Source organism: Phyllostomus discolor, chromosome 6 (assembly GCF_004126475.2).
Source record: "Phyllostomus discolor isolate MPI-MPIP mPhyDis1 chromosome 6, mPhyDis1.pri.v3, whole genome shotgun sequence".
Classification (NCBI taxonomy): Eukaryota; Metazoa; Chordata; class Mammalia; order Chiroptera; family Phyllostomidae; genus Phyllostomus; species Phyllostomus discolor.
In genome coordinates, this window is record NC_040908.2 from 50,062,283 (window position 1) to 50,087,041 (window position 24,759).

The following is a 24,759-nucleotide window of genomic DNA, read 5'->3' on the forward strand; positions in this document are numbered from 1 at the left end:
TTGATTTCTGCCCCTGTCTCTGTTAGCAGATTAACTCCCTCTGGCCTGCTGTAATTTAATTTAGGACATCTCAGAATTTTTTTCTTCTCATAATCTTGGATGTTTTTCTTTGTGTTGTCAGTAGTCATTGATGGTCATTGCCAAGATTAATTATTTCTTTAGGGGTTTTAAATTGGCGATAGTCTGATACAGTACTTTCATTCCTTCTTCATTTATTATCTCAAATACTTTTATAAAGAGAAACTTCTCCATTATCAACTGCTTGGTTACCCTTAGGTACAGAGTATACAGGAAAGGCAGATTAATGCTTGATTTTTTTCCCCTTTTATTTACTATTTTTCAAAAATAAAGTAGTTTATATGTTCTAAAATGAGCAATGAGTTCCTTTTAAAATTATAAACTCATGGCTTTAAAATATTTCATTTGTTTCAAAATTGTGAAATTTAAAAGTGTGAACTTGTGGATTTGAAATAATTTCATTTGTTTCAAAACATTGAAGTAATTGTCTATAATTGTTTATATAGATAAACAAAAATTTTTGGCCATTTGCACTTATTCAGATTGGCTTCTAAGTCCTTTTGATGTGGCCCGGTAGGCTCAATAGCCTTTGTTATTTTCTGGTAGGCCAAGATGTTCCACATTCCTCTACGCCTGCCCCAGAGCTGGAATCAACCATTTCCCTAAGGAGCACTAGTTCCTTCTAGTGGAAATGATACACTATAAGTCAAGTCCTAGAAGTGTTTATCACCCTTAGGCCTTTTCAGAGGGCAGAGCTAGGGGATACATATATCTCTGTGAGTGCACTTGCATTTGTATAAATTTAAAGTAAAACACAACATAAATTCAGATTCAGGACTGTAAGGTTTTTACTTTACCTCATTAATCTATGTATTTTCTTTCAATGACACCTAAAACTTAGTTCTTCACACTAGTAATATATTTATTTATCTGTTACATGATATACACTAAACAGAATCATAATACCCACACTACCATAAGAATATGTTTACTGTTGCATGTTAGTTTTTTTGTCCTTAGTTATATTTCTTTAGGGATGCATAATCAAATTACTGTGTTTCAGAATCACTCAGAATAATCCTTCTGTATGTGGTTGTGCTACCAACTGATACAGCATTCTGCTAATATGTTTTCTTTTATTTTGAATTTTAGGAATTGATTTTCTTTAAAAATCAATTTTATTTAAAAAGAAAATACTTGCATATTTCTGAGGTCACACCTATAAAAAAGGCATGTTAAATAAATCTATTTTCTGTCTTATTTTTCTTATTCTGTCTTCTCTGGAGATAACCATGTAGCAATTTTTTTTGAGTCTGTTGTTTTTAAAAATAAGCAAATATATATAAAAGTATGTGTGTGTATGTGTGTGTGTATATATATCCCTTTTGGGATAAGATTTTACAATTTAATTGAGAAATATTATTGAATGGGATTGATGCTGACAGTCTCTCATTTAATTCTCACAAGGTATTTATAAAAGATTCCTAAAAACATATCTAGTTATATTTTGTGAATTTGACTTTAATTAAGTCTTTATGTCAGCTATCAGCTGTTTAAGATTCTCTGTGTTCTAGCATTAAAATTTTTTTTTGAGTTTTTTTATAGTAGTATTGTGGGGTATCATCTTTTCTTTCTTAAAAATATAGTGAAAATGCTTATTTTATTATTTGGTTTGTAATGCATTCAATCCAAGCTCATTTAACATTAGGTCAAAATGTTAGATTGTTAAGTATTTTTAAAACATTTTATAATTTAATATAAAATCAAATTTAGTGATAATTTCCCTTCTGACTTACATAAACTTTAAATAGTAAATTCCTTTCAGTAGTCTTTAAGTACACTGTCAGTAGCTATAAGTAATAATGTCTACACTTGATTATCCATTCTTACATTTTTCCAAGTTATTTAATAAAAAAAGATGAAAATATCTTACTTTCATATGCATTTGATCTTGGAATTCTGTTTTAAGATTTATTATTCTAGGACTTATCTGGACCTCAGAAAAATAAATTTAATTATAGAACTGAATGATGTCTGGATTTCTTTTTAACTTACTAACTTTAGTTCTTAAACTCATTTAGTGTAAATCAAATAATTATATTAGTTTGAAAGGCTTCTCTTTAAATTTAGGAATGTTTTATGCATAAGAATGAATTAACAAAGAACTGAGAATAATAGTTATTTAGTTCAGCCCTCTCTATTTGCAAATGAGGATGTAAGCCCCAAGAACTTGCCTCTTTCACATGGTGATGGCAGGGGTTAGTAATTTAGCCACAACTGAAACTGATGACTCCAGACCCCAGTTTATTATATTTCCTCACATTGTGTGCTTCCACTAAGCCACATGAACTGTGCTGCTGATCAACCTGAAGGTAATCTAGTAATGAAAAGGAGAAAATACTTGATCACACCTTGAAGTATAGAATGTGACACATCTTTTGGCTTGAGAAAAAATTAACAACAGTAATGGCTCTTTATAATGTTTACTAGACCTATAAATTTTGGTTATTAATATCTTTCTTTCTTTTAGAATTTATTGTTATTCACAATGGAATCATCACCAACTACAAAGACTTGAAAAAGTTTTTGGTAAGTAAAGTGACCTAAAAAGACACCAGTCTGGACAGTTTAATCGTTGTACTTGAACAACGATTAAAAGAAAAAAAAAGAAAAAAAAAAGACACCAGTCTTTGACAATACTCCTAGTGACAGCAGTGAGGTTGTTTGTTGAGATGTACAATAAGTACTGTGTAGGTGTGATCAAGTAATTCGTAAGACAGTTGTGAGGATATGATGGCTTATTGGACTTTTCTTTGTTGTCAGTGGAACATTTTTGTTTCTGATATGAAGAGGAAATAATTATTTGTCTTTGTTATGAATGGGCCAGAAGCTAAAATAAAATTGGAATTTTGAGGGTGTCTTTTGCATCGTGAGAGACCTTGTTTGTAATTTTTAAAAGATTCTAGGATATGTAAGAAGACTCTGGATAGATTAAAGGAAGGTTCTGTGCCCTCCATAACTATGTACTGTGCAGTAATGATCATGATGATGACCTTCATGGTGCTTTCTCAGGTCTGTCCAAGTGAACTTTCTGTAGTGATGGAAACCTTCTGTATCTGTACTGCACAGTATAGCAGCCACTGTCTACATGTGGCTATTGAGCTAGTATGACTGAGGAACTAAACTGGAAATTATTTCACTTTAATCAGTTTAAATTTAAATAGTTGGATATATCTAATGACTTCTGTATTGGCTAATAAAATATCATTGTTCAATAAAGAATTACAGTGGTACTTCAGTACTCATTGTTAATTCATTTCGGAACTCGTGACAAGTGCTGTTGAAGCATTTTCTCTTGCTGGGTGGCGTGATTCATACAAGCTCTAGCAAGTGCATCAAATCCCAAGCAAGCACTGAATGCTGAAATACCTTTTCTCATCAAAATGTGATGAGTACAGGCTTTGACACGTTCTGAAGCCAACGAGTACTGAGGTATGACTGTATATTCATTATGGAATTAGTGTTTTATACTAAATATTTCATTATATTTTAGTCATTTAAAAGTTGTTTAATTCATACATGGCAATATATATAGATTTGTGTAATTATAAGTGTATATTCAGTTACACAGAATATCTCACTATTTTGGAATCATTATAGTTAGATGGTAACCTTAATTTTCAACAGTGAGTAGTGGGGTACGGTGGTCAAAAAAGTATTAGAAATTGGTTGGTGAGATTTTTTGGGGAAAATTCTGTAGAAAAGATTTAGATATGATGAATATTTCCTTAAATGTGTCATTTTCTTCTTTCTAATTACAGGAAAGCAAAGGCTATGACTTTGAGTCTGAAACAGACACAGAGACAATTGCCAAGCTTGTTAAGTACATGTATGACAATCGGGAAAGTCAAGATACCAGTTTTACTACCTTGGTGGAGAGAGTTATCCAACAATTGGTATTAAAGCATGCTTTTAAACAAAAGTTTATTTTTCAGTTACCCTTTACACTCAATATTATTATTAGTTTCAGGTGTGCAACATAGTGGTTAGACAAACATATACTTGACAAACTCACCTGACACCATATATAGTCATTATAATATTACTGATTATATTCCATATACTGTACTTTACATCTCTGGGACTGATTTGTGACTACGAATTTGTACCTAATTCCTTCACCTCTTTCACCCAGTCCCGCAATCTCCCTTTCCCTGGTAACCATCAGGCTCTAAATCACACTTTTAAAGATAATTATTGCCAACATTAATCACAACAAACCCTTAAAATCAAGTTTGAGGAGCAGGAACTATGCTAATTTAAAAATATTTTGGCTTTTATTTCCCATATATATAACTTTTCAACTTGAATAATTTTGAGAGATTGTTGTATGACTGATGACCCCTCCTTTCCCACATACACTTAAAATTCTTCTTTCACTGTAGCTTAGTATCATGGGAACTAAAAGTAATCTAAAATCAAACAGTTTGTCCAAAAACTGTGCATGCACACACACAAACCCATACATACCACACCAAACATACATGCAATGCACACACTTGGGAATTCATCACTTTCTTGCTTCCTGCTCACTCCACTGTTCTTCCCAGTCAATAACTTAGCAAGGTTAGCTTTTAGGATAATGTCTGCATGTTTCTGAGTCAGTATAGTTCACTCCTTATTTTTCCTTATGGGGACTTTTACTTGGCTCTGTGCCTGTACAGAAAAGTATTTCCCAGCCCAAGAGAAAAGTGGTGGTTCCTTCCCTCTCCTACCTCATGATCCTTCTTTATTCATTCTTGATTTCTTTGGAGCCTGTCCCTGAGGAGGTTGGGTAGAGGGGTTGGTATGGTGTGCATGTTAATAATTTGGTTGTATATATTTATCTCCAGTATCAAGGTCGAAGAGTGTAAGCTAAAAGTGGTATAAAATGACTGGGCCAGAGAATGGATTTTGGATGTTGAACCTGGGAACTTTCCTTGTTCTTTCCTTTCTTTACTAATATATAGTATGGGAGATAGGATGTATTTATTGAAAAGCATTGGTAGTATGTACAAAGGTGACTTTTAAAATGGTCTCTTTTGGCACTGTTATCTGTTGAGCCTATTTTAAAGAATAGGCTTGGTAAAAAAGTGGGTCTTGGATATGCCAAAGCTCATGAAGAAGTATCTTTCTAAAATTAAAATTTAGCCCTGGCTGGTGTAGCTCAGTGGATTGAGCGTGGGCCTGCAAACCAAAGGGTCATGGTTCAATTCCCAGTCAGGGCACATGCCTGGGTTGCAGGCCAGGTCCCCAGCAGGGGGCATGTGAGAGGCAACCACACATTGATGTTTCTCTCTCCTTTCCTTCCTCTCTCTCTAAAAATAAATAAATAAACTCTTTGAACCAAAATTAAAATTAAAAAAATGGATTTGAGAGAGGGAGAAAGAAACATTGATTTGTTGTTCTACTCATTTATGCATTCATTGATTGACTCTTGTATGTGCCCTGACTGGGGATTGAACATGCAACCTTGGTGTATTGGGGCAACGCTGTGACTAACAGCTATCTGGCCAGGGCCTGATGTTTAGACTAGTTTATAAACTAGTGCAAAAAAGCATTTGTGTAAAAAAAATTTCTATAGTAAAGCCAGTATGTTTTAGACATTTCACATCTGATAATTGATTATCATATGTATTGCTAATCCATTTTTTTCCTTTGTAGGAAGGTGCTTTTGCACTTGTATTTAAAAGTGTTCATTTTCCTGGCCAAGCTGTTGGCACAAGGTATATATAAATTTAATAATGTCTAATAATTATATGTATTTTGAAACTTTTCAATTGTAAGTTTATTTTCTATACAGTATAAATGACCCTTCACTAAAAAGGCCTCTGTTGCAATTACACTGCTCTTGTAGTGTGAAAACCACTGTAGAAAATGCATAAAGGAATGGGCATGTCTGTGTTCCAGTAAAAATAGACAGATCTGCCACGTGGGTCATTGTTTACCTACCTCTGTTATTGAATATTTTTTTAAAGTTCTGTTTATATTGTCCTTTTGCTATATCTGAAATTGAGCTTGGAGAGAGAATTGAAACTTTATTTGAAGAGTGTTCTGTCATCACATTTAAATTTTATATCATTAATGTGTTATTTATAAAAATGGTTTTAATTCTGTTTAATTTTGTACTAACAGACGCGGTAGCCCTCTGTTGATTGGTGTACGAAGTGAACATAAACTCTCTACTGATCACATTCCAATACTTTATAGAACAGGTAAAAACTATTCCTACATCCTGCCATGGGGATAATGTATAAATTGAATGTAGTAGATATAAAGAATTGTCTTCTCTAAATTGAAATAAATGCTTCTTTGGTCAGGTCTACTCATATATAGTTCTGTCTAGACATGAAAAGGATTTGTTTTGTGATTTCTCTGACAAGTAGAATTTTTTTTTCTGTTGTATATCCATAGCTAGGACTCAGATTGGATCAAAATTCACACGGTGGGGATCACAGGGAGAAAGAGGTGGGAAATGCACTCTGCATGGATGGGGAGGAATCTTATCCTCTTTTGTTCATCCTTTACTAATTCTTTGTTCTTGGAGTGAATGAATGTGCTGGGCCTCTAAAATTGTGCTTATTTTATGGGGAAACGTTTTGACATTTTTCTAATATGCAAAGCATATTTTGTCTGCGTTTGGCATTTAGAAAACTGCTTTCAGTAATTTGTTTCTCTATAGTCTCTGAGATTTGAAAAAATAGTTTTTTCCCTTGTTTTAAACTGAAATCATGTAGGGTACATAATTATAAATAAGATTCTAGATGAAAAAAAGAGCATTGTGTCTAGGCTGTTATAGGTTGGACTTAGTGGTAGTTTGAATAATTCAGCCTAACTTTTAACTGACATAGTTGGCTTTAATGGTTTTTATTTATGCATGACATTTTACTTTTTAGTTTTACATTCAATATCTTGATTGGCTTTGTGTTTGTAATTATTGTTCTTTTTTAAATTTATGTTTGAATTTTTATATGACTTTTATCTATACAAACTCTGTATCATTTTATTGATATAATTAGGCAAAAGATGTGTCTTTTCCATTTACTTGTTACTAAAAGTAAATTCAGGAAATTGGAACCCATATTTTTAATGTATAATTCTTCATTTCTTGAAAAATATTTAGCAAAGTTTTCTAAACCTGTTCATCTTTGGATAGTGACTGCTTTCACTATTTTATCTGTATGAGAAAGTTATTTCCTTAAATAACCTGTAGTTCTGAGATACTGCAATTTCTTATCTTCCTCATCCCCCTCCCTCCCTTTTCAGAAGAAAAACAAGGCTACGAGTGAGAGTACAGATTTTGGATCCAGAATTTCAGATTTCTGTTAATAATTATGCTGTGTATACATTACCTATACGTTATCTTGTACATTGTGTTAAGTTGCTTTTATTTATTTATTTGTTTGTTTTTAGAAACAATAAAAAATATTGGCTTAAGGTCTTAAGAAGTTGGAGGAAAAATTTATCACTAGACAGATCTTTCTGAGGTCAGGGTTTGTGTTTTAGGAGCTCTTACTAGCTGCTCCAGTGTGCAGCTCAACAGAGTTTAATTTAGAAAGTTTGACCTCCCTGGCTGGCATAGCTCAGTGGATTGAGCGAGGGCTGGGGACCAAAGTGTCCCAGGTTCGATTCCCAGCCAGGGTACATTCCTGGGTTGCAGGCCATAACCCCCAGCAACCGCACATTGATGTCTCTCTCTCTCTCTCTCTCCCACTCTCTCTCCCTCCCTCCCTCCCTCCCTTCCCTCTCTAAAAATAAATAAATAAAATCTTAAAAAAAAAAAAAGTTAAATCTTTAAAAAAAAAAAAAAAAGAAAGTTTGACCTGTTATTGAAGAGGATGCATAAAGGGGAGAACCCTGACCTGCCCTTCAGGCTTTTACTATTTTTCCAGGTGACCAAATAAAGTGGGATAATAATAATTATATTCCACTTAAATCAGATGAGATAATAAACATTTTATAGCTTTTAAAAGTCATATAGATGTCAAATAATACTGTTCTTTTCATTTAAATTGGCAGTGATACCTCAGCTTCTTCTAAATATTGTGATTAATATACCTTGTTGCTTGAAGAATGAAATAATCAATATTTGGAGAAAGAATATACTGAAACTCAGTCCCGTTAGTGTACTTTATTACCAAAGCTGGTTGTGTTTATTTGAAAAATGTAGATACTGGGTTATTTTTTTTTACCTATTTTTCATTCATTTTTTTACATACAGTAAAGTTCACTCTTTTTCATGTAAAATTTCCTGAGTTTTATCAAATGCAAACAGTTGTGTAACCACTACCACAGTCAAGGTACGGAAAAATTCCATCTCCTGAAAAGTTCTTTCCAGCTGCCACTTTGTAGTCAACCCTTGTCCCCACCCCCAGCCCCTGGCAAACACTGATCTGTTCTTTCTAAAGTGTTGTCTTTTCTAGGATGTTACCTAATATTTATTTTTTAAAAGTGTGGTATTTTTTCTGCCATTGAATTTGGAAGAGCCGTTTTGTTTTCATGACTAAAGTACACCAAATAATCATGAATTGTCAAGAATTTTGGATGTATGTTTCTAAGAATAATTATTTCTAAGTCTTATAGATATGCATCTTAGAGGATTAACATAATATAAGTTTTCACAAGTATATTTGTGATATTCTCTGGCCATTATGTTCATAGGTTATAAGGTCCACTATGTCCTGATCTTGGAGAAGGTGTTCTTTTGTCTCTGACATTTATAATAAGGTCTTCAATTAATAGAGTTAAAAAAATTGGCTAATCTGTCAAATTTCAGTATGTGCTCCAGTTTTTTTTAATAGTTTGCTTTCCAGTTTTGACTTTAATTATGAATGAACAAAAAGGAAAAACATATCTTCATCAATGACTTGATGAATTAACTAGAAATGCCAGAATTCTAAGTGGTAGAATTAAGATTTTATTATTGCAAGTGGACCATACTTTGTATGAACTTAAAAGAAATCTCAGGAACTCAACTCTAAGAAAGAAGAGAATCTGGGTTTATATTATAATATTTTCACTCTGTATTAATTGTTGCCACATAGGATAGATATATCATGGTGGAAAGTTACAAGTATCTTTGTTTTGTTTTTAAATTACAATTAGTGTCTTGGGGTGGTGAACACACAACACAGTGTACAGATGTTGTGTTGCACAATTGTGTACCTGAAACCTGTATAAGTCTGTTAATGAGTTTCACCCCAATAAATTTAATAAAAAGAAAAAAAAATTAGCCCTGGCTGGCGTAGCTCAGTGGATGGAGTGCAGGCTGCGAACCAGGCATCGCAGGTTCGATTCCCAGTCAGAGCACATGCCTGGGTTGCAGGCCATAACCCCCAGCAACCTCCCTTTCTCTTTCTCTCTCTCTCCCCCCCTTCCCACTCTAAAAAAAAATAAATAAAATCTTAAAAAAAGACTTTACTTATAAAAAAAAGAAAAAGGAAAAAAATTACAGTTAGTGCAGTTTTACCCCAATAAATTTAATAAAAAGAAAAAAAATTACAGTTAGTGGAGTTTTACCCCAATAAATTGAATAAAAAGAAAAAAAAAATTATAGTTAGTTGATTTGTTATGCTGATTAACTATTAAAATCTAGAGAAATTTTGTTATTAGATGGTAAAAATTACTATCTACTGGTCATCATTTTATTTTTTTTTAAAGATTTTATTTATTTATTTTTAGAGAGGGAAGGGAGGGAGATAGAGAGAAAGAGAGAGAAATAACATGTGCGGTTGCTGGGGGTTCTGGCCTGCAACCCAGGAATGTACCCTGGCTGGGAATCGAACCTGGGACACCTTGGTTCCCAGCCCGCGCTCAATCCACTGAGCTACGCCAGCCAGGGCTATTTTTCAGTATACAATTTTGACATTTTAAATGTAATTTTATGAGTTTAGGTATACAAACTTATATGTATTCCATTAAGATTAGACTATATATAAATTTTATTTAAAAAGAATGATGTTATTGAATTAATTTGCCTTTTACCTGGAAAAATATTATATTAAATATATTTATAATGTAGCACCATTATCTGCCATTCTCCCTTTGATAGTTGCTATTTGACTCTATGCTTTTTGTCTGTTCTTGTTGGCTTATTGCATGGAAATCAGGTAATCTACCTTTTTTTTGGCATTTAAAGGTTGCCGAAATTATTTTGTGTTGCTATGGTATTTTTTGATTTTGTATAAAATTATGTATATTTACATAATTGCCATGGTTTTCTCTGTGTCTGCCCACTCTGTAAACTCTGTGTTTAAGGCAAAGATAAGAAAGGAAGCTGCAATCTCTCTCGCGTGGACAGCACAACTTGCCTTTTCCCTGTTGAAGAAAAAGCAGTGGAGTATTACTTTGCTTCTGACGCAAGGTGAGCTTCCTTAGTTGATTCAAAGAGAATTTTTAGTAAAACTTGTCAGGCTACAGGAAACCAAGAAGTCATTTTGTATAATTCTGGTCCTATTGTATAAGAGAACTTTGTTCATTAAGGAAGTGAAGGTGACCTTTTTCTGGAGATGGGTTCTAAGAACACTTTTTCTGTCAATTCAGAGCATATCGGCCAGTTTACAAAGAACAGATAGTAGTAGTTGAGACTTGTTATAGTGTATTTACTCTGAGCTCTTGCATTTTCCCCCTCTCCTTTTAGGAGCCTTATCCATGTTTTAGAGGGAAGAGAAATTTTAGTTCAGAGATTTGAATAGTTTAGTATCCCACCAATTAGTATAGTTGCTAAACCATTGTACTTTTCAAATAATGTAGATACTGATTTTTTCAATGCAGAAGTAATTGGCAGCGTAACCACTTTTACAAAGGAAATAGTACTAGACTGAGAGGTTTTGAGAGAAAAATGCAGTGGGATGTTTAGATGCATTTATAAATGAAATACTAATAATGGGGATAAAATGGAATCATTCAAATTGCTAATAAGTATTTGAGTCATTCAGGGTGCCTGTAAGTAAGGGGATCTGAAAGGGAAAAAATGATGCAGTTTGGGACTGCAGGGAATGTATTATCTCAGTGGGAAACAAGCTTCAGTGTGTTCTAGTTTTCACAGGTGTGTAGTTACTGCTAAGATGTGGCATTGCTGTCATTAAGTAGGGTTGTTACAGAGTTGACAGTTATGGCTTAAATAAACTGGAAATTGCAGAAACATCTTAGCCTTTTTTCATTCACTCATACATTTTCATACTGAACACTAGCAAAGCATGTACTGGGCTTAGGAGCTAACGGTGAGTAAAAAGAAAATTTCATGTCATTAAAGACATCTTTCTTAGTGGAGGAGACAAATTTTAATCAATAGTCACGCAATGTAGAATGCGTGATGTAGAATAGTCTACATCAATGTAGAATTTTAGCTGTGACAAGAGCTACAGAATGATTATTAAAGCATGATTTACCCTCCTGTGGATTAATTTCTTTAACGGAATGATGCTTGAAATTAGAGTTCAGGAGATATTGAGAGTTAATTAGGTGAAGAGGTTGAGGAAAGGACATTGATTATCTGCAGACTGATCAGCATGTGAGAGTTTGGGATGGGTGGGAGTGTGGCTGGAATAAAGAGGAAGTTGGTGGGAGATGAGGCTAGGGGAGGAGAATAGGGGTAATGGTTGTGTGTTTGGTTGTTTTCCTAAGAGCCAAAGGGAAGCCTTCATGTGGGTTGCTGGGTGAGGAGATACGCTGATTAGAGTTGCTTTTTGATAATACATTTTGGCAGAAAAATGGAGGATGGTTGGAGGGAGATTAGAGGGAATGTGGGTGGATAACTTGGGAGGTTTCTGTGCTAGTTTAGCAAAAAGCTGATGATAGCTTGAACTGGTTTGTGAGGGTGGACATTGAAGCTTTGAGAAATGTTTGGAAATTAAAATTGAAGTACTTGGAGATAGAATGAAGAAGAAACAAACATGCTTTCTTTCAGATCTAATGTGGTTTAGGTTGCTGCATGGAAATCCTTTTATTCATTGCCCACAGTGACCACCCTTCACCCTTACTCCCTAGTCGGGAGTGGCATTGATAACTGGAAAGCTATCAGAGATACTGTAGGATGATAGAGTTTGTATTTAAATTTGGTTTTTGTGTCCTAATGATAGTTGTATTTGTAATAATCATCCTTGATTATTGATTGCAATCTTTCTTTCAACGTTTTATAGTGCTGTGATAGAACACACCAATCGCGTCATCTTTCTTGAAGACGATGATGTAGCAGCAGTGGTGGATGGCCGTCTTTCTATCCATCGAATTAAACGAACCGCAGGCGATCACCCTGGAAGAGCTGTGCAAACCCTCCAGATGGAACTCCAGCAGATCATGAAGGGTGAAAGTTTTTGTTATGTTATAGCTGGGTGTCCCTAATGGGAAGGGCACATTCTACTTCTGTCTTAGTGCAGGAGTCTGATAACACAGTGCTGAGTGAAATCTTCCATGTGATTAGTGAAGGATAATCCCAGGAAAAGGGATGATTCATTGAAGAAATTATCTGCTAGTTTTACCATAGCTCTTTAAACTAATTCTTGGTTTTTTTTCTAACTTTAAAGAGAGTCATTAAATAGTACTTGATTTTTAAAGATACTTCATAAACATAGTTTGTGTTCTGTTCTTTGTTCCTCTCTTATTCTCTCTGTGCTTCAGTTTTCCTATATGTAAAATGGGAATAATAGGATGTACCTCATTATGGTTGTTTGAGAATTGAGAGAGCTAATCTATGTAAAGCCCTTAGAAGAGTGCCTGACACAGTGAGCTCTAAGTAGTGTTTACCGCTCTTATCTTTTACAGTTATTGTAATTACAGTTTTCATTCTCTTTTCTAGTGGAGTTGTGGTGGGAATAAAAACTAACTTACTATGTAACTACTGTATGTCAGGTTTGTATACACACATCCACAGTACAATGCTGGGAGGTGGCTGCTGTTATTATTTTATAGATTAAGCTATTTCCCCAGAGCCACTTAGCTAATAAGGATAGAACCTTGATTTGAACCTAGTTCTGAATCCAAAACTTGACCTTGTCCAGCTCCACTGTTTTTCTGTAACTGTTACATGATTTTTCCTTTTTACTCATTTTTCTTCACATAGGGTAAAATGTGACATGTGAACATTGTCCTCTATTGCATGACTTTTTGTTTCATTTCATGGAGATAGATGTAAAGCATTGTACAAATTTGTTATTCTTTGGCTTGTTAATTTTTGTTTTACTGATATACTTTATATTCCTTTAGGCAATTTCAGTTCATTTATGCAGAAAGAAATTTTCGAGCAGCCAGAGTCAGTTGTGAACACAATGAGAGGAAGAGTCAACTTTGATGACTATACTGGTAATTACATATGAACTATTTTATTGTTTCAAAGTCTCCTGTGGGTGTTGGCATTGACAGCCTGGAAGTTCACTGACCTATAGCCTTGTAGAATATACAGCTGCCAGTCATCTTTTAAAAGTCCTTCAGTATATTATTTCACTGATATGAGGTGTACCTAGAATAGTCGTAATCTTAGATAGAGCAGTAGTTATCAGGTGCTAGGGAGAGAGGAGGAATGGGGAGCACAAAGTTTCAGTCTGGGATAATGGAAAAGTTCTGGAGATGGATGGTGGTGATGGTTGTTCAACAGTGTGAATATATATAATGCCATTGAACTGTACACTTTAAAATAGCTAAAATGGTAAGTTTTATGTTATTTATTTGTGTGTGAACTCTGACCAGCAGAGCTCTCCCAGCCACCGAGAAGTAGAATAAATCTACCAAGACGTGATCTGCTTGGGGAGAAAAGGCTGGCCAATCTCTCAGAGGAGAAGGGCCTCGAGCCTCTTTCTCAATGGGCTTTTATTGAGTTTAGTTGGCATAGATATACAGAGCCTGCATGTAAGGCTCATCAATCAGTGGCAGACAGTAGTGTTCAAAGAAAGGAGATAAGATTAACAGATAACATTCTAGCATCACAGGGGTCCTTTTGAGTCAGGTTCTGGTAGACAGAGTGATGCCAATGGGCCATAAAACCTGGGAAAAAACTCATTTTGTGTTTGGACCCTTAACATGTAAATCAAGGACATTCTTAATAAAGCAGGTTTCACAGGATTTAATGTATTCTTTCTCAGGCCTGATTGCCCCTCGGGAACCACCCATTCAGGCACAGGGCTGTACCACCCTCCAGCAAGTTTTCTGGCTTGAGTCAGGCAGGGGAAACAAAGCAGCTGAGAGATTATAAGACTTCTTACAGATAGAATGAGGACTCAGGCTATGGCAAAGCCGAGGGGTGAGAGTCTTTTGTCCCTCCTCCATAATCCCCTAAACCCTTCCCTGGTGGCCCCTTTGTGACTGTGCCTGCCTTAGGTTGTTCCTTCCTTGAGGAATCTTACTCGACATTGACTACCCAGCCATCCTCCAGGGGCCAAGCAGGGTGAAGTAAAGGGGGCAGAGGCTGTGCCTCTGCTAGGAGGATAAATTTTGTCTCCTTAGTGGCTTATGGTTCCAAGGTCCTCTAGCTATGGGGCTTTTTCACCTAATGGTGAGGTTATAGCTTTTGAAACCAGGCAGGACAGATCCAACATTTCTTTATTACCATGATTAAGAAAAAAATCGTTGCTGGGAAGCTGAGGGAAGAGGGGAATGGAGAGTGACTACTAATGATTTTGGGGTTTTTTGGGGGGGTGATGAAAATTAGATAGTGGTGACAGTTGCACAACTCTGAATGTACTGAAAACCACAGTGTACCTCAAAAGGGTGAATTTTATGGCATGTGACATATCTCAATAAAATGGTTATAAAAATACTAAAACATGGCTAGAAAGTCACATTTGAAAATTATTGTCCGTTATGGGGGTATTAGGGTGATTTTCTTTGGGCTAAAAACCATTAAAAACATAATTTCTTTTCAGTTCAACAAACTTTTGTTGGGTATCTGCTGTATTCTAGGGGCAGTCCTGGGCACTGAGAATTATAAGAATGAGATTGGTCCCCTTGCTGGCAAACTTATTTGTATCTTCTTAGCCTGGGTTTCTCTCTCAATTTATAAATGAGTAAAGGTCCAGACTTCCCCAGAGGTTTTTCCAGGTGTTTGTCTGATGCCTCATGGGATAGTCTATACTTTCTTGCTTTTATCAAATAGTGGTGAAAGTGCAGCCCTGCTCTTATTTCTGGAAATTCTCTCCAGATCTTGTGCTACAGGACTTTGGCACCTTACTGAGATGAGTTTAAAGATCCATAGTCTGTGGTCATAAGATATCCATAAACTGTTTATTGCTAAGTTAGGTTTTTGGAACACTACTTATTCATCATGACACGTTTAACAAACAAGCTTTGGACTGAGCTTCTCAGTATTAGGAAATTAGTTTTAGAAAAATGAGAGCAGGCATGCAAAGATCTTTCTCTCTGAGTTTGCGTATTATATGTACAACAGTGTTTCCTTCATATCAAGTCCTATTAATTGCTAGGGAATGATTTCTCTGAATAAAGGCTGTCTTTATATCTTTTTCTTTTCTGAGCAGTATCAGATTCTTTCTCAGCAGGAGAGATTTGTTGGGGGCTGAATTATGAATTGAACATCTATGTGCAGAGCACCATGCTGAACATATTAGGGAATATAGAGAGTTATCTTTGATGTAGTCTTCTCCATGAAGTTCTTATAATCCAGAAGGGGGTTGAATATATAATTAATTATTTAAAGGAAAGGTAAAATGTGATAAATGGCATTAGAAACAGTTTAATGTTGAAATATTTAAAGATTAATGTTGAATTTATTTCACTTAGCATAATTCTTTCCATTTCTATCCATGCTGTCGCAAAGGGTAGGAGCTCCTTCTTTCTTTCTGCTGCATAGAATTCCATTGTGTACATGTACCATAGTTTTTTGATCCATTCATTTACTGATGGGCACTTAGGTTGCTTCCAGCACTTGGCTATTGTAAATTGTGCGGCTATGAACATTGGGGTACACAGGTTCTTTTGAATTGGAGTTTCAGGGTTCTTAGGGTATAATCCCAGCAGTGGAATTGCTGGGTCAAAAGGCAGTTTCATTTTTAGTTTTCTGAGGAAATTCCATACTGCATGCTAAGTGAAATAAGCCAGGTGGTGAAAGACAAATACCATTATGATCTCACCTATAAGTGGAACCTAATCAACAAAACAAACAAGCAAGCGAAATACAACCAGAGACACTGAAATTAAGAACAAACTAACAGTAACCAGAGGGAAGGTGAGAGGGGATAATGGGGGAAAAGTGGGAAAGGTTTTCAGGAACATGTATAAAGGACACATGGACATCACCGAAGGAGGGTAGGATCAAGGATGGGAAGTGGGGATGGCTCCAGTGTGGGGGAGTAGTGGGGAGAAAATGGAGACAGCTGTACTTAAACAGTAAAGAAAAGTTTTAAAAAATAAAGATTAATGTTGAATTTAGAGAAAGTAGACAGTGAATCTGTTTGTAGGCAGGGGCTTTGGGGCCAGAAGGGCTTCGTGAAGTAGGTAGGTGTCAGTTTAAGAGATTTGGAAAATTTGAATAGGTGAAGATGTGATGATGGAGCCACTGAAATGGGATAGAACAGTATTAGCTAAGAGGATATAGTGGAAACTCTTAGAAAGCTCTTTGTGGAATAATATGTAGCCTCGTTTGTCTACCCTATCTAGTGCTTGAAGAGGAGTAAATATCAGTAAGTAAGTCTGGGAAAGAAGGTGAGAGGGACTGCCAAGGAGGGCCCAGAATGCATTCTAATGTGGTATGTGGGGATATGTGTTGGGGGTACCTCCTTTTGTAGAAATTGAAGAGCTTTTAGGAGACTTAGGAGAGACGTAGGAGCCTGGGGTGAACATAGCTCTTCTGAGATGAACTGGGTACTACTCTCCAGTGTGCATTGGAGGAGCGAGTGGCTGAGATGCATTTGCCAGTTAGGATCTTATCCTACCTGGGGTGAAATGATGGGGAAGGAAAGGGGAGGCAAGTGGGGACCAGAAGAGAAACAGGAACAGTCAAAACCAGGACCTGTACCTGCCTTTGTGGGGAGAGGGGGTTATTGAAGATGGTTGAGCTGGAAGAAATGGGAGAGTATTTATAGTCTTTATGGGAGTAAGATCAAGAAAAAAATTTGTTTTGTAAGGGAAGAGAATGAGACAAACTTTGAGAAGTCATGATTTTAAAATCACTTTTATCAGCATGTTTCTCATAAAAATTCTATAATGTAAACAGGATAGCTGTTTGTTGTTGTTATTGTTGTTGTTGTTGTTGTTAAGGAAATAGAGGCTCTGTCAATTTCAGTGCCTTGCCAAAGGTCATATCACTAGTCATTTATGGAGCCAGACCAGCCTCCCAAGTTCACTAGTGTTCCCCAGTATGCTCCATCCCCGCCCCTGTCCTCCAGGCATTCTTGCTGCTTCCAGTAGTTGGGGCCTGCCTTACCACACTTAGGCTTCTCTCCAAAGCATCATCGATTTTGACCTTTGGCAACTCCTTCAGGGCTACCTCAAACATTCCTCAGGCACAGGGAATTTGGGGAAACACTTGTGACGAGTTAATCTCACCACTTTACCTCCCTGTCATTCTTGATCATCATTTGAAATACAAGAATCTCCAACAGTCTGTCTGCTTTTACACTCTGTCATCTTCAAACTGATTTGCCCTTGCACAACCCTGACCCAACTTTCCTTTCTTCCCAAACCTTTTAAATATATTCTGAGGTCTGTGGAAGAACACTATAGGCAGAAGTTCATGAACAGGCTTGGTTTGGTGCCAGCCAGAAAGCCAGTTTGGCTGATGTAGCCTGGGTAAGAGGGCAAGTGCTGGGAGATTAGGTGAGACTTAAGCAGGAGATAGGGCATGCGGAGACTTAAAATCCACAATAACAGGATTGGATAGTGTTTGGGCAGCTAGGGAAGTTTTTTTGTTGTTGTTTTATGTTACTTTATTAATTTTTAAAATGAAGAAATATATATAAAATGAAGAACATAAAATTACTCAAAAGTATAAAAAGCAAAAACATATACCCTGGTGGAAAAAAGGGTGGGGAGATGATGAGCAAGGATGAAACAGGCAGACTGATGGCGGGTTGGATGCAGGAGGATGCTGTCTGGGTGCACACAGCTGTCTCCTCAGCTGGACTCCGACCTGTCTGAATGGAGAGGTCTGGCAGCTACACAGTGCATTAGACAGTCACTTGGTGGGTGCTCAATAAATACTAATTCAATGATTGAATGAAATTTTCTCACAGGTAGAAAACTAGCCTGTGTAGAAGGGTTCATAGACAAGGTACCCTTAGAAGAAAATGTACTTAGAAGAAATGTACATAGCTATAGAGACAGAATAAGAAGGAGGACAGACTCATCAGGAGGGTTTGCAGATCAGATTTATGTTTTTAAAGAATCACTCTAAAACAGGGGTGTCAAACTCATTTTCATGGGAGTCCACATCAGCCTTGCTGTTGCCTTCAAAGGGCTGAATGTAATTTCAGCTCCTTAACAGTTAAGGAGTAGTGACATTTATACAGTCCTAAAATTATTTCGGCCCTTCAAAGGCAACTGCGAGGCTGATGTGGCCCATGGTGAAAATGAGTTTGACACCCTTGCTCTAAAAGATCATTTTGGCTATTTGTGGAGAACGGGCTATAGGAGGTGGAAGACAGAAGAGAGAACAGTTAGAATGTGTTATCCAGAGGAAAGATGTTGGACTAGGGTAATGGTATTAGAGGTACTGTTAGAAGGTGGAGCTCCCAGGACTTGCTTGTGGAGTGGGATGTGGAGGAAGGTTAGGAGCAACAAGGGTGACTTTCATGGTAGGGGAACGAGATGGAAGACACGGAGAGGAGAGTGGGTTTATGTTATGTTCAGAGCACTGTTTTGGGTACCATAGGGCAAATGAACATAACTAAGACATTTTTCTTTTCCTAAGAAGGCTTATTGAGATATAATTAGACATAATAACATTTACTGTTCTTAATGTATAATTCAGTGATATTCAACAAACTTCCACAATATAGTCTTAATGTCATGAAGACTTTGTAGTCAGCCCCTTCCCACCTCGAGACATCAGCATTTACTGCCTGTTGTCTGTGTCCCTGTAGTTTTGCCTGTACGATAACTTTTATTCTAAAGAAAGGAATGTAAAAATGACCAAACAAGTTAAAGAATAATAAATACTATAATTATGTGGGCATGTGGGAGGGGGTGAGTAAGGTTAGTTACAAGTCTGGGGAGACCAGTTAAATTGTATCTTACTTATTTTTCAACACTGTAGAGAACTAAGAAAAAAAGCAAATGAACAAACTATAGATAACTGTTCCTAAGAGGAATATGAATTCTTTAAAATTCTGTTGCTTCTCATATTGGTAGTAGACACTTATAAAAAATGATTGCTTATTTCATATGGGTCTTTCCTAAATAATTATATACATGAACTTTGATTTCAGTGAATTTGGGAGGTTTGAAGGATCACATTAAAGAGATCCAGCGGTGCCGGCGTCTGATTCTCATTGCTTGTGGAACAAGTTATCATGCTGGTGTAGCAGTAAGTGTCTTCTTAAAATCTTAATTGTGTTATGTTCGGTATTAGACAATATCTGCAGATAAGTAATACCTCCAGAAACATACCATGTAAAACTATCTTTCGTTAAAACATCACGTTATCTTTTCATGTTGCATGACAAAAATTAAGAAGGTTAAGGGGAGAAATTTTAATAGATGCTTAGAATTACGTGTTAATGGAAGATCTGCTTTAGAGAGCTTCTGGCCAAGATGGAGGCGTGGGTAGATATGCTTCACTTCCTTGCACAACCAAAAGAATGATAACAACCAATTTAAAAACAAAAACAACCAGAACTGCCAGAAAATCAAACTGTATGGAAGTCTAACAACTAAAGAGTTAAAGAAGAAACTGGTAGGAGGGGTGGAGATGGGCAGTTAGGTGGAGAGGATGAGTAGCAAGGTGGCAGCTGGCAGACCAGGAGGGTGAGGTGTGACTGGCAGACAGGGTAGTCCCACATTTGTGTACAGATAAACCAGGAGGAACAACTGAGGAGTGTGATAGATTGTGCAACCCAGGGTTCCAGCGTGAGAAATCCTCAAAACCTCTGGCTGTGAAAACCTGTGGCGGTCGTGGCAGCAGGAGAAACTCCCAGCCTCACAGGAGAGTCTGTTGGAGGGGCCTATAGGATCCTAGAATGTACACAAAACCACCCACCTGGGAATCAGCACCATAAAGGTGCAATTCACTTGTGGGTAATAGGGGAAGTGATAGAAAGTGGGGTCAGTGCCGAGCAAGCAGAATTGTTCCCTCTCTGACCCCTCCCACACATACAGTGCCACAACACACCCCTAGGGTTGCCCCATCTGGCGAATATGTAAAGCTCCACCACTTACAACATAACAGGTGGGTCAAGACAAAGAAATATGGCCCAAATGAAAGAACAGATCAAAATTCCAGAAAAAGAACTAAGTGACAAGGAGAGATAGCCAAGCTATCAGATGCAGAGTTCAAAACACTGGTAATTAGGATGCTGACAGAAATGGTTGAGTATGGTTGCAAAATAAAGGAAGAAATGAAGGCTATATGAAGTGAAATAAAGCAAAATCTACAGGGAACCAACAGTGAAGAGAAGGAAACTGAGACTCAACGATTTGGAACAGAAGGAAGAAATAAACATTCAATCAGAACAGAATGAAGAAACAATTCAAAAAAATGAGAAAGACACTTAGGAACCTCTGGGACAACTTTAAATGTTCTAACATCTGAATCATAAGGGTGCCAGAAGGAGAAGAGAAAGAGCAAGAAATTGAAAACTTACTTGAAAAAATAAAGAACTTCCCCAATCTGACGAAGGGAATGGACAGGCAAGTCCTGGAAGCTCAGAGTCCCAAAGAAGTTGGACCCAAGGAGGAACACACCAAGATACATCATAATTAAATTACCCAAGATTAAAGATAAGGAGAGAATCTTAAAAGCAGCTAGAGAAAAGGAGACAGTTACCAACAAAGGAGTGCTCATAAGACTATCAGCTGATTTCTCAAAAGAGAAACCCTGTAGGTAAGACGGGGCTGGAAAGAAGTATTCCAAGTCATGAAAGGCAAGGACCTACATCCCAGATTACTCTGTCCAGCAAAGCTATCATTTAGAATGGAAGGGCAGATAAAGTGCTTCCCAGATAAGGTCAAGTTAAAGGAGTTCATCATCACCAAGCCCTTATTATATGAAATGTTAAAGGGACTTGTCTAAGAAAAAGAAGATCGAAAACTATGAAGAGTAAAATGACAAAAAACTCAAAACAACTGACAACTGAACCTAAAAAAAGAAAAATTAAGCAAACAACTAGAACAGGAACAGAATCAGAGAAATGGAGTGTTATCAGCAGGGAGAGGGAGGGAGGAGAATGGGGAAAAGGTATAGGGAATAAGAAATACAACTAGTAGGTACAAAATAGACAGGACCCTAGCTTTTGTGGCTCCGTGGATTGAGTGCTGGCTTGTGAACCAAAGGGTCACAGGTTCAATTCCCAGTCAGGGCACATGCCTGGATTGTAGACCATGTCCCCATTAGGGGGCACACAAGAGGCAACTGCACAATGATGTTTCTCTCGCTCTTTCCCCCACCTTTCCCCTCTCTCTAAAAATAAATAAATAAAATCTTTAAAAGTAAATAAATAGGGGTAGTTAAGAATAGTATAGGAAATTTAGAAGCCAAAGAACTTCTATGTATGACCCATGGACATGAACTAAGTGGGGAGATGCAGGAAGAGGGGTGCAGGGTGGAGGGGAATAGGGGGAGGAAAAAATGGAACAACTGTAATAGCATAATCAATAAAACATACTTAAAAATGATCTGCTTTAGAAAGGTCTTTAGATATACAGGTAGAATGCCTGTAACAGACTGTGAAAAACAAAGAGAGGAAAACTTTTTGCTTTGTCTTGGACTTGTGGTCTGGTGCACATGGCTACTTCTATGAGAGCAGATGGCTGCTTCTGTAAGAGCAGTCATTCAGTTTTGCCTCTCATTGTTCACTTGCCCCAGACAGATGTCTGGTACCATGTGTGAACCTCAATAGGATTCTACTTGGCAGGCACATTTCTACAAGGAAAGAAAATCTGCCTTTTGTCAGGCTTTTTTTCCTTTAAATTGTTATTTTGGAAGCTAGAATTCTGTATCAAAGAAGTGTGTTGGTTGTCAATGCAGAAACAGGAATATGAGGCCTGTCCAGAAGGTATCCTGCCATGTAATATGGGAAATAGAGACACTTATTGAAGATGATACAAGATACAAGAAACATTGTATACAGGACAATGATGCCTTAGTCCCCTTCAAAGTAGGCATCTTGGGATCTCACACAGTTCTCCCAGTCGCTATCAGCTGCCCTGTTGTATTTTCCTGAATCTCATGGATGGTCTGAAATCTCTTCTCTTTTAAAGATGATTTTAGTCTTGGTAAAAGCCAGAAGTCACAGGGTGCCAAATCTGGGCTATAGTGGGGCTGAGTCAACTGGGTGATTTGATGTTTTGCCCAAAAACTCTGCACGAGACGTGATGTATGAGTGGGTACATTGTCATGATGAAGCTGCAAATCACCAGTTCCCTAACTGCAGCCTTCTTAATCATCCAAATAGTTTCCATGGAGGAATGTTCAAACTTAACGCAAAATTTGATGCTTATTCATTGCTCTACTCATTCAGTTGTTTTTCAAAAATGTATTTATTTGTTTGTTTTTATTTATTGATTTTAGAGAGAGAGAAAGTGAAACATCAATTTATTGTCCCACTTATCTGTGCATTCATTGATTGATTCTTGTTATGTGCCCTGGCTAGGAATTGAACTGGCAACCTTGTCATATCCAGATGATGTTCTAACCAACTGAACTACATGGCTAGAGCCTCTCTCAGCCATTTTAAATGCAACAGCCACAGAGTACACATGCTGACTCAGTGGCACCTACGGCCCCCACTAACTAGTACAGTAAAGTCATCATTGTTCATGCATGTGCATTCCAGTGCACATGTATTCCAGTGCACAGTGCATTCCACTCCTCTTGGCTGCCAGGTTATGTTAATGCCATGCAAACCATACTCGTTATATTAACAATGGTTGGACTTTTTCTGGACAGACCTTGTATGGACCTTTAGACCAATAAAGTAGATCCATGTGTAGTTTATGTGCTATTGATGTCAACTCCCTTAAGTACAGAAGACCCTTACATACTCTTTACATTGCTACTTTCACTATGATTCCCAAAGTTCATGGCATAGAAGTTTTTTACTTGCTGGGGCATAAATATTTGTCATCTCTGAATAACAAATGACTGTGGGAGTCAGTCATTTAGTGGGTAAAACACACTGGTCACCCAGCCCTTAAATTTCAACAGACTTTTCTCTGAAGTCCTTACCTTCCCCCCCCGGCCCCCCTGTCCCTCCCCCACATACAAAATTACGTGGTCTGCAGTATGGAAGGGAAGTCTGCAGTATGGAAGAGAAAAGTTGTAAAAAAGTGATGGTTTTGAGCATGGGAAAAAAAACCCAATAAATTAAAAGCAGTATAAATTAAGGGATTGGCTAATTTAGTGGTAGTTTATGTCTATTACTAAATGAGCCCGTTATTCAGAAATAAGTTTGATTAAATGTTATATCTAATACTAAGCCTGAATTTTGGGATAGAAGTTGTATGCTCTGTTATGTTAGACTTTTCTAATTCTGAAATTTGAGATGATGTAAGTTGTTTGTTTTTGTTTTTGTGGATGCTGAGACTATTATAGTTAAACATTAGAAATCTAATAATTTATCATACAAAATATTGCCTTTAATTCTGTGTAGATTTCTTTTTTTTTATTTTTTGGGTCAAATGTGAATGACACATTTGCATATCTTTTTAGTATTGAGTTGGCCAAAAAGTTCATTTGTTTTTTCTGTAAGATGGCTGTAGTAGTGCTTAGTTGTCTTTAACTTCATTGGAAACAATTTTGTTAGATTGTATTGTGACAGCTGTCATATCAGGGTGCATTAAAAAAAACACAGCAAAATTGGTGAATTTTTGTATAGCCATTTTAATATTGAAGATGGAAGAAAATATGCAACATTTTCAGCATATTATGCTTTATTATTTCAAGAAAGGTAAAAATGCAACTGAAATGCATAAAAAGATTTGTGCAGTGTATGGAGAAGGTGCTGTGACTGACATTCCAACTTGTCAGACGTGGTTTGCAAAATTTCATGCTGCAGATTTCATGCTGGATGATGCTCCACAGTTGGGTAGACCAGTTAAAATTGATAATGATCAAAGTGAGAAATTAATTAACATTATACCATGCAGGAGATAGCCAACCTCAAAATATCTAAATCAATAAAGTTATTGGTGAAAATGAAAAATGTGTTTTTTATTTTACAGAAAGAACTAAAAGGACTTTTTGACCCACCCAATATATACTATGTGTCTGACATAGTAACAGTCAACTAAAATCACTCTTAAGTATAGGTTGCTTTTCAAAATATTGATTGTCTTTTTGGTTTTTCCTGTGGTGTACAATGGAATTTAACATTAAATTAGTCTCTTATGATGAAATATGTCATTGTTTCTAAAGAGTTCCCTTCACTGAAAGAACAAGCCATTCATTGGCATAGATATATCTTGAGATTACTTTTTGAGGTATATTATTTTTAAATATCTGGTAAGTTGCCAGATTTGTATCTTTCTCTTTTAATTTTGAAGAATATAATTCCAGTGTAACATTTATATTGTAAACTGGGGTGGGGAAGTTTGATTTATGTT

At 36.6% G+C, this 24,759-nt stretch overlaps 1 protein-coding gene across 1 annotated transcript in view; it reads left to right on the plus strand.

Moving 5' to 3' along the window:
* The window catches only part of GFPT1 (glutamine--fructose-6-phosphate transaminase 1), a 63,717-nt gene that overhangs the window by 20,080 nt on the left and 18,878 nt on the right, over positions 1–24,759 (plus strand). Inside the window, exons 5-12 of the mRNA XM_028514529.2 lie at positions 2,549–2,607; positions 3,840–3,974; positions 5,722–5,783; positions 6,193–6,272; positions 10,315–10,420; positions 12,198–12,361; positions 13,261–13,356; positions 19,428–19,525. Coding sequence (XP_028370330.1) covers positions 2,549–2,607; positions 3,840–3,974; positions 5,722–5,783; positions 6,193–6,272; positions 10,315–10,420; positions 12,198–12,361; positions 13,261–13,356; positions 19,428–19,525 — 800 coding nt within the window. The remainder of the gene's footprint in view (positions 1–2,548; positions 2,608–3,839; positions 3,975–5,721; positions 5,784–6,192; positions 6,273–10,314; positions 10,421–12,197; positions 12,362–13,260; positions 13,357–19,427; positions 19,526–24,759) is intronic.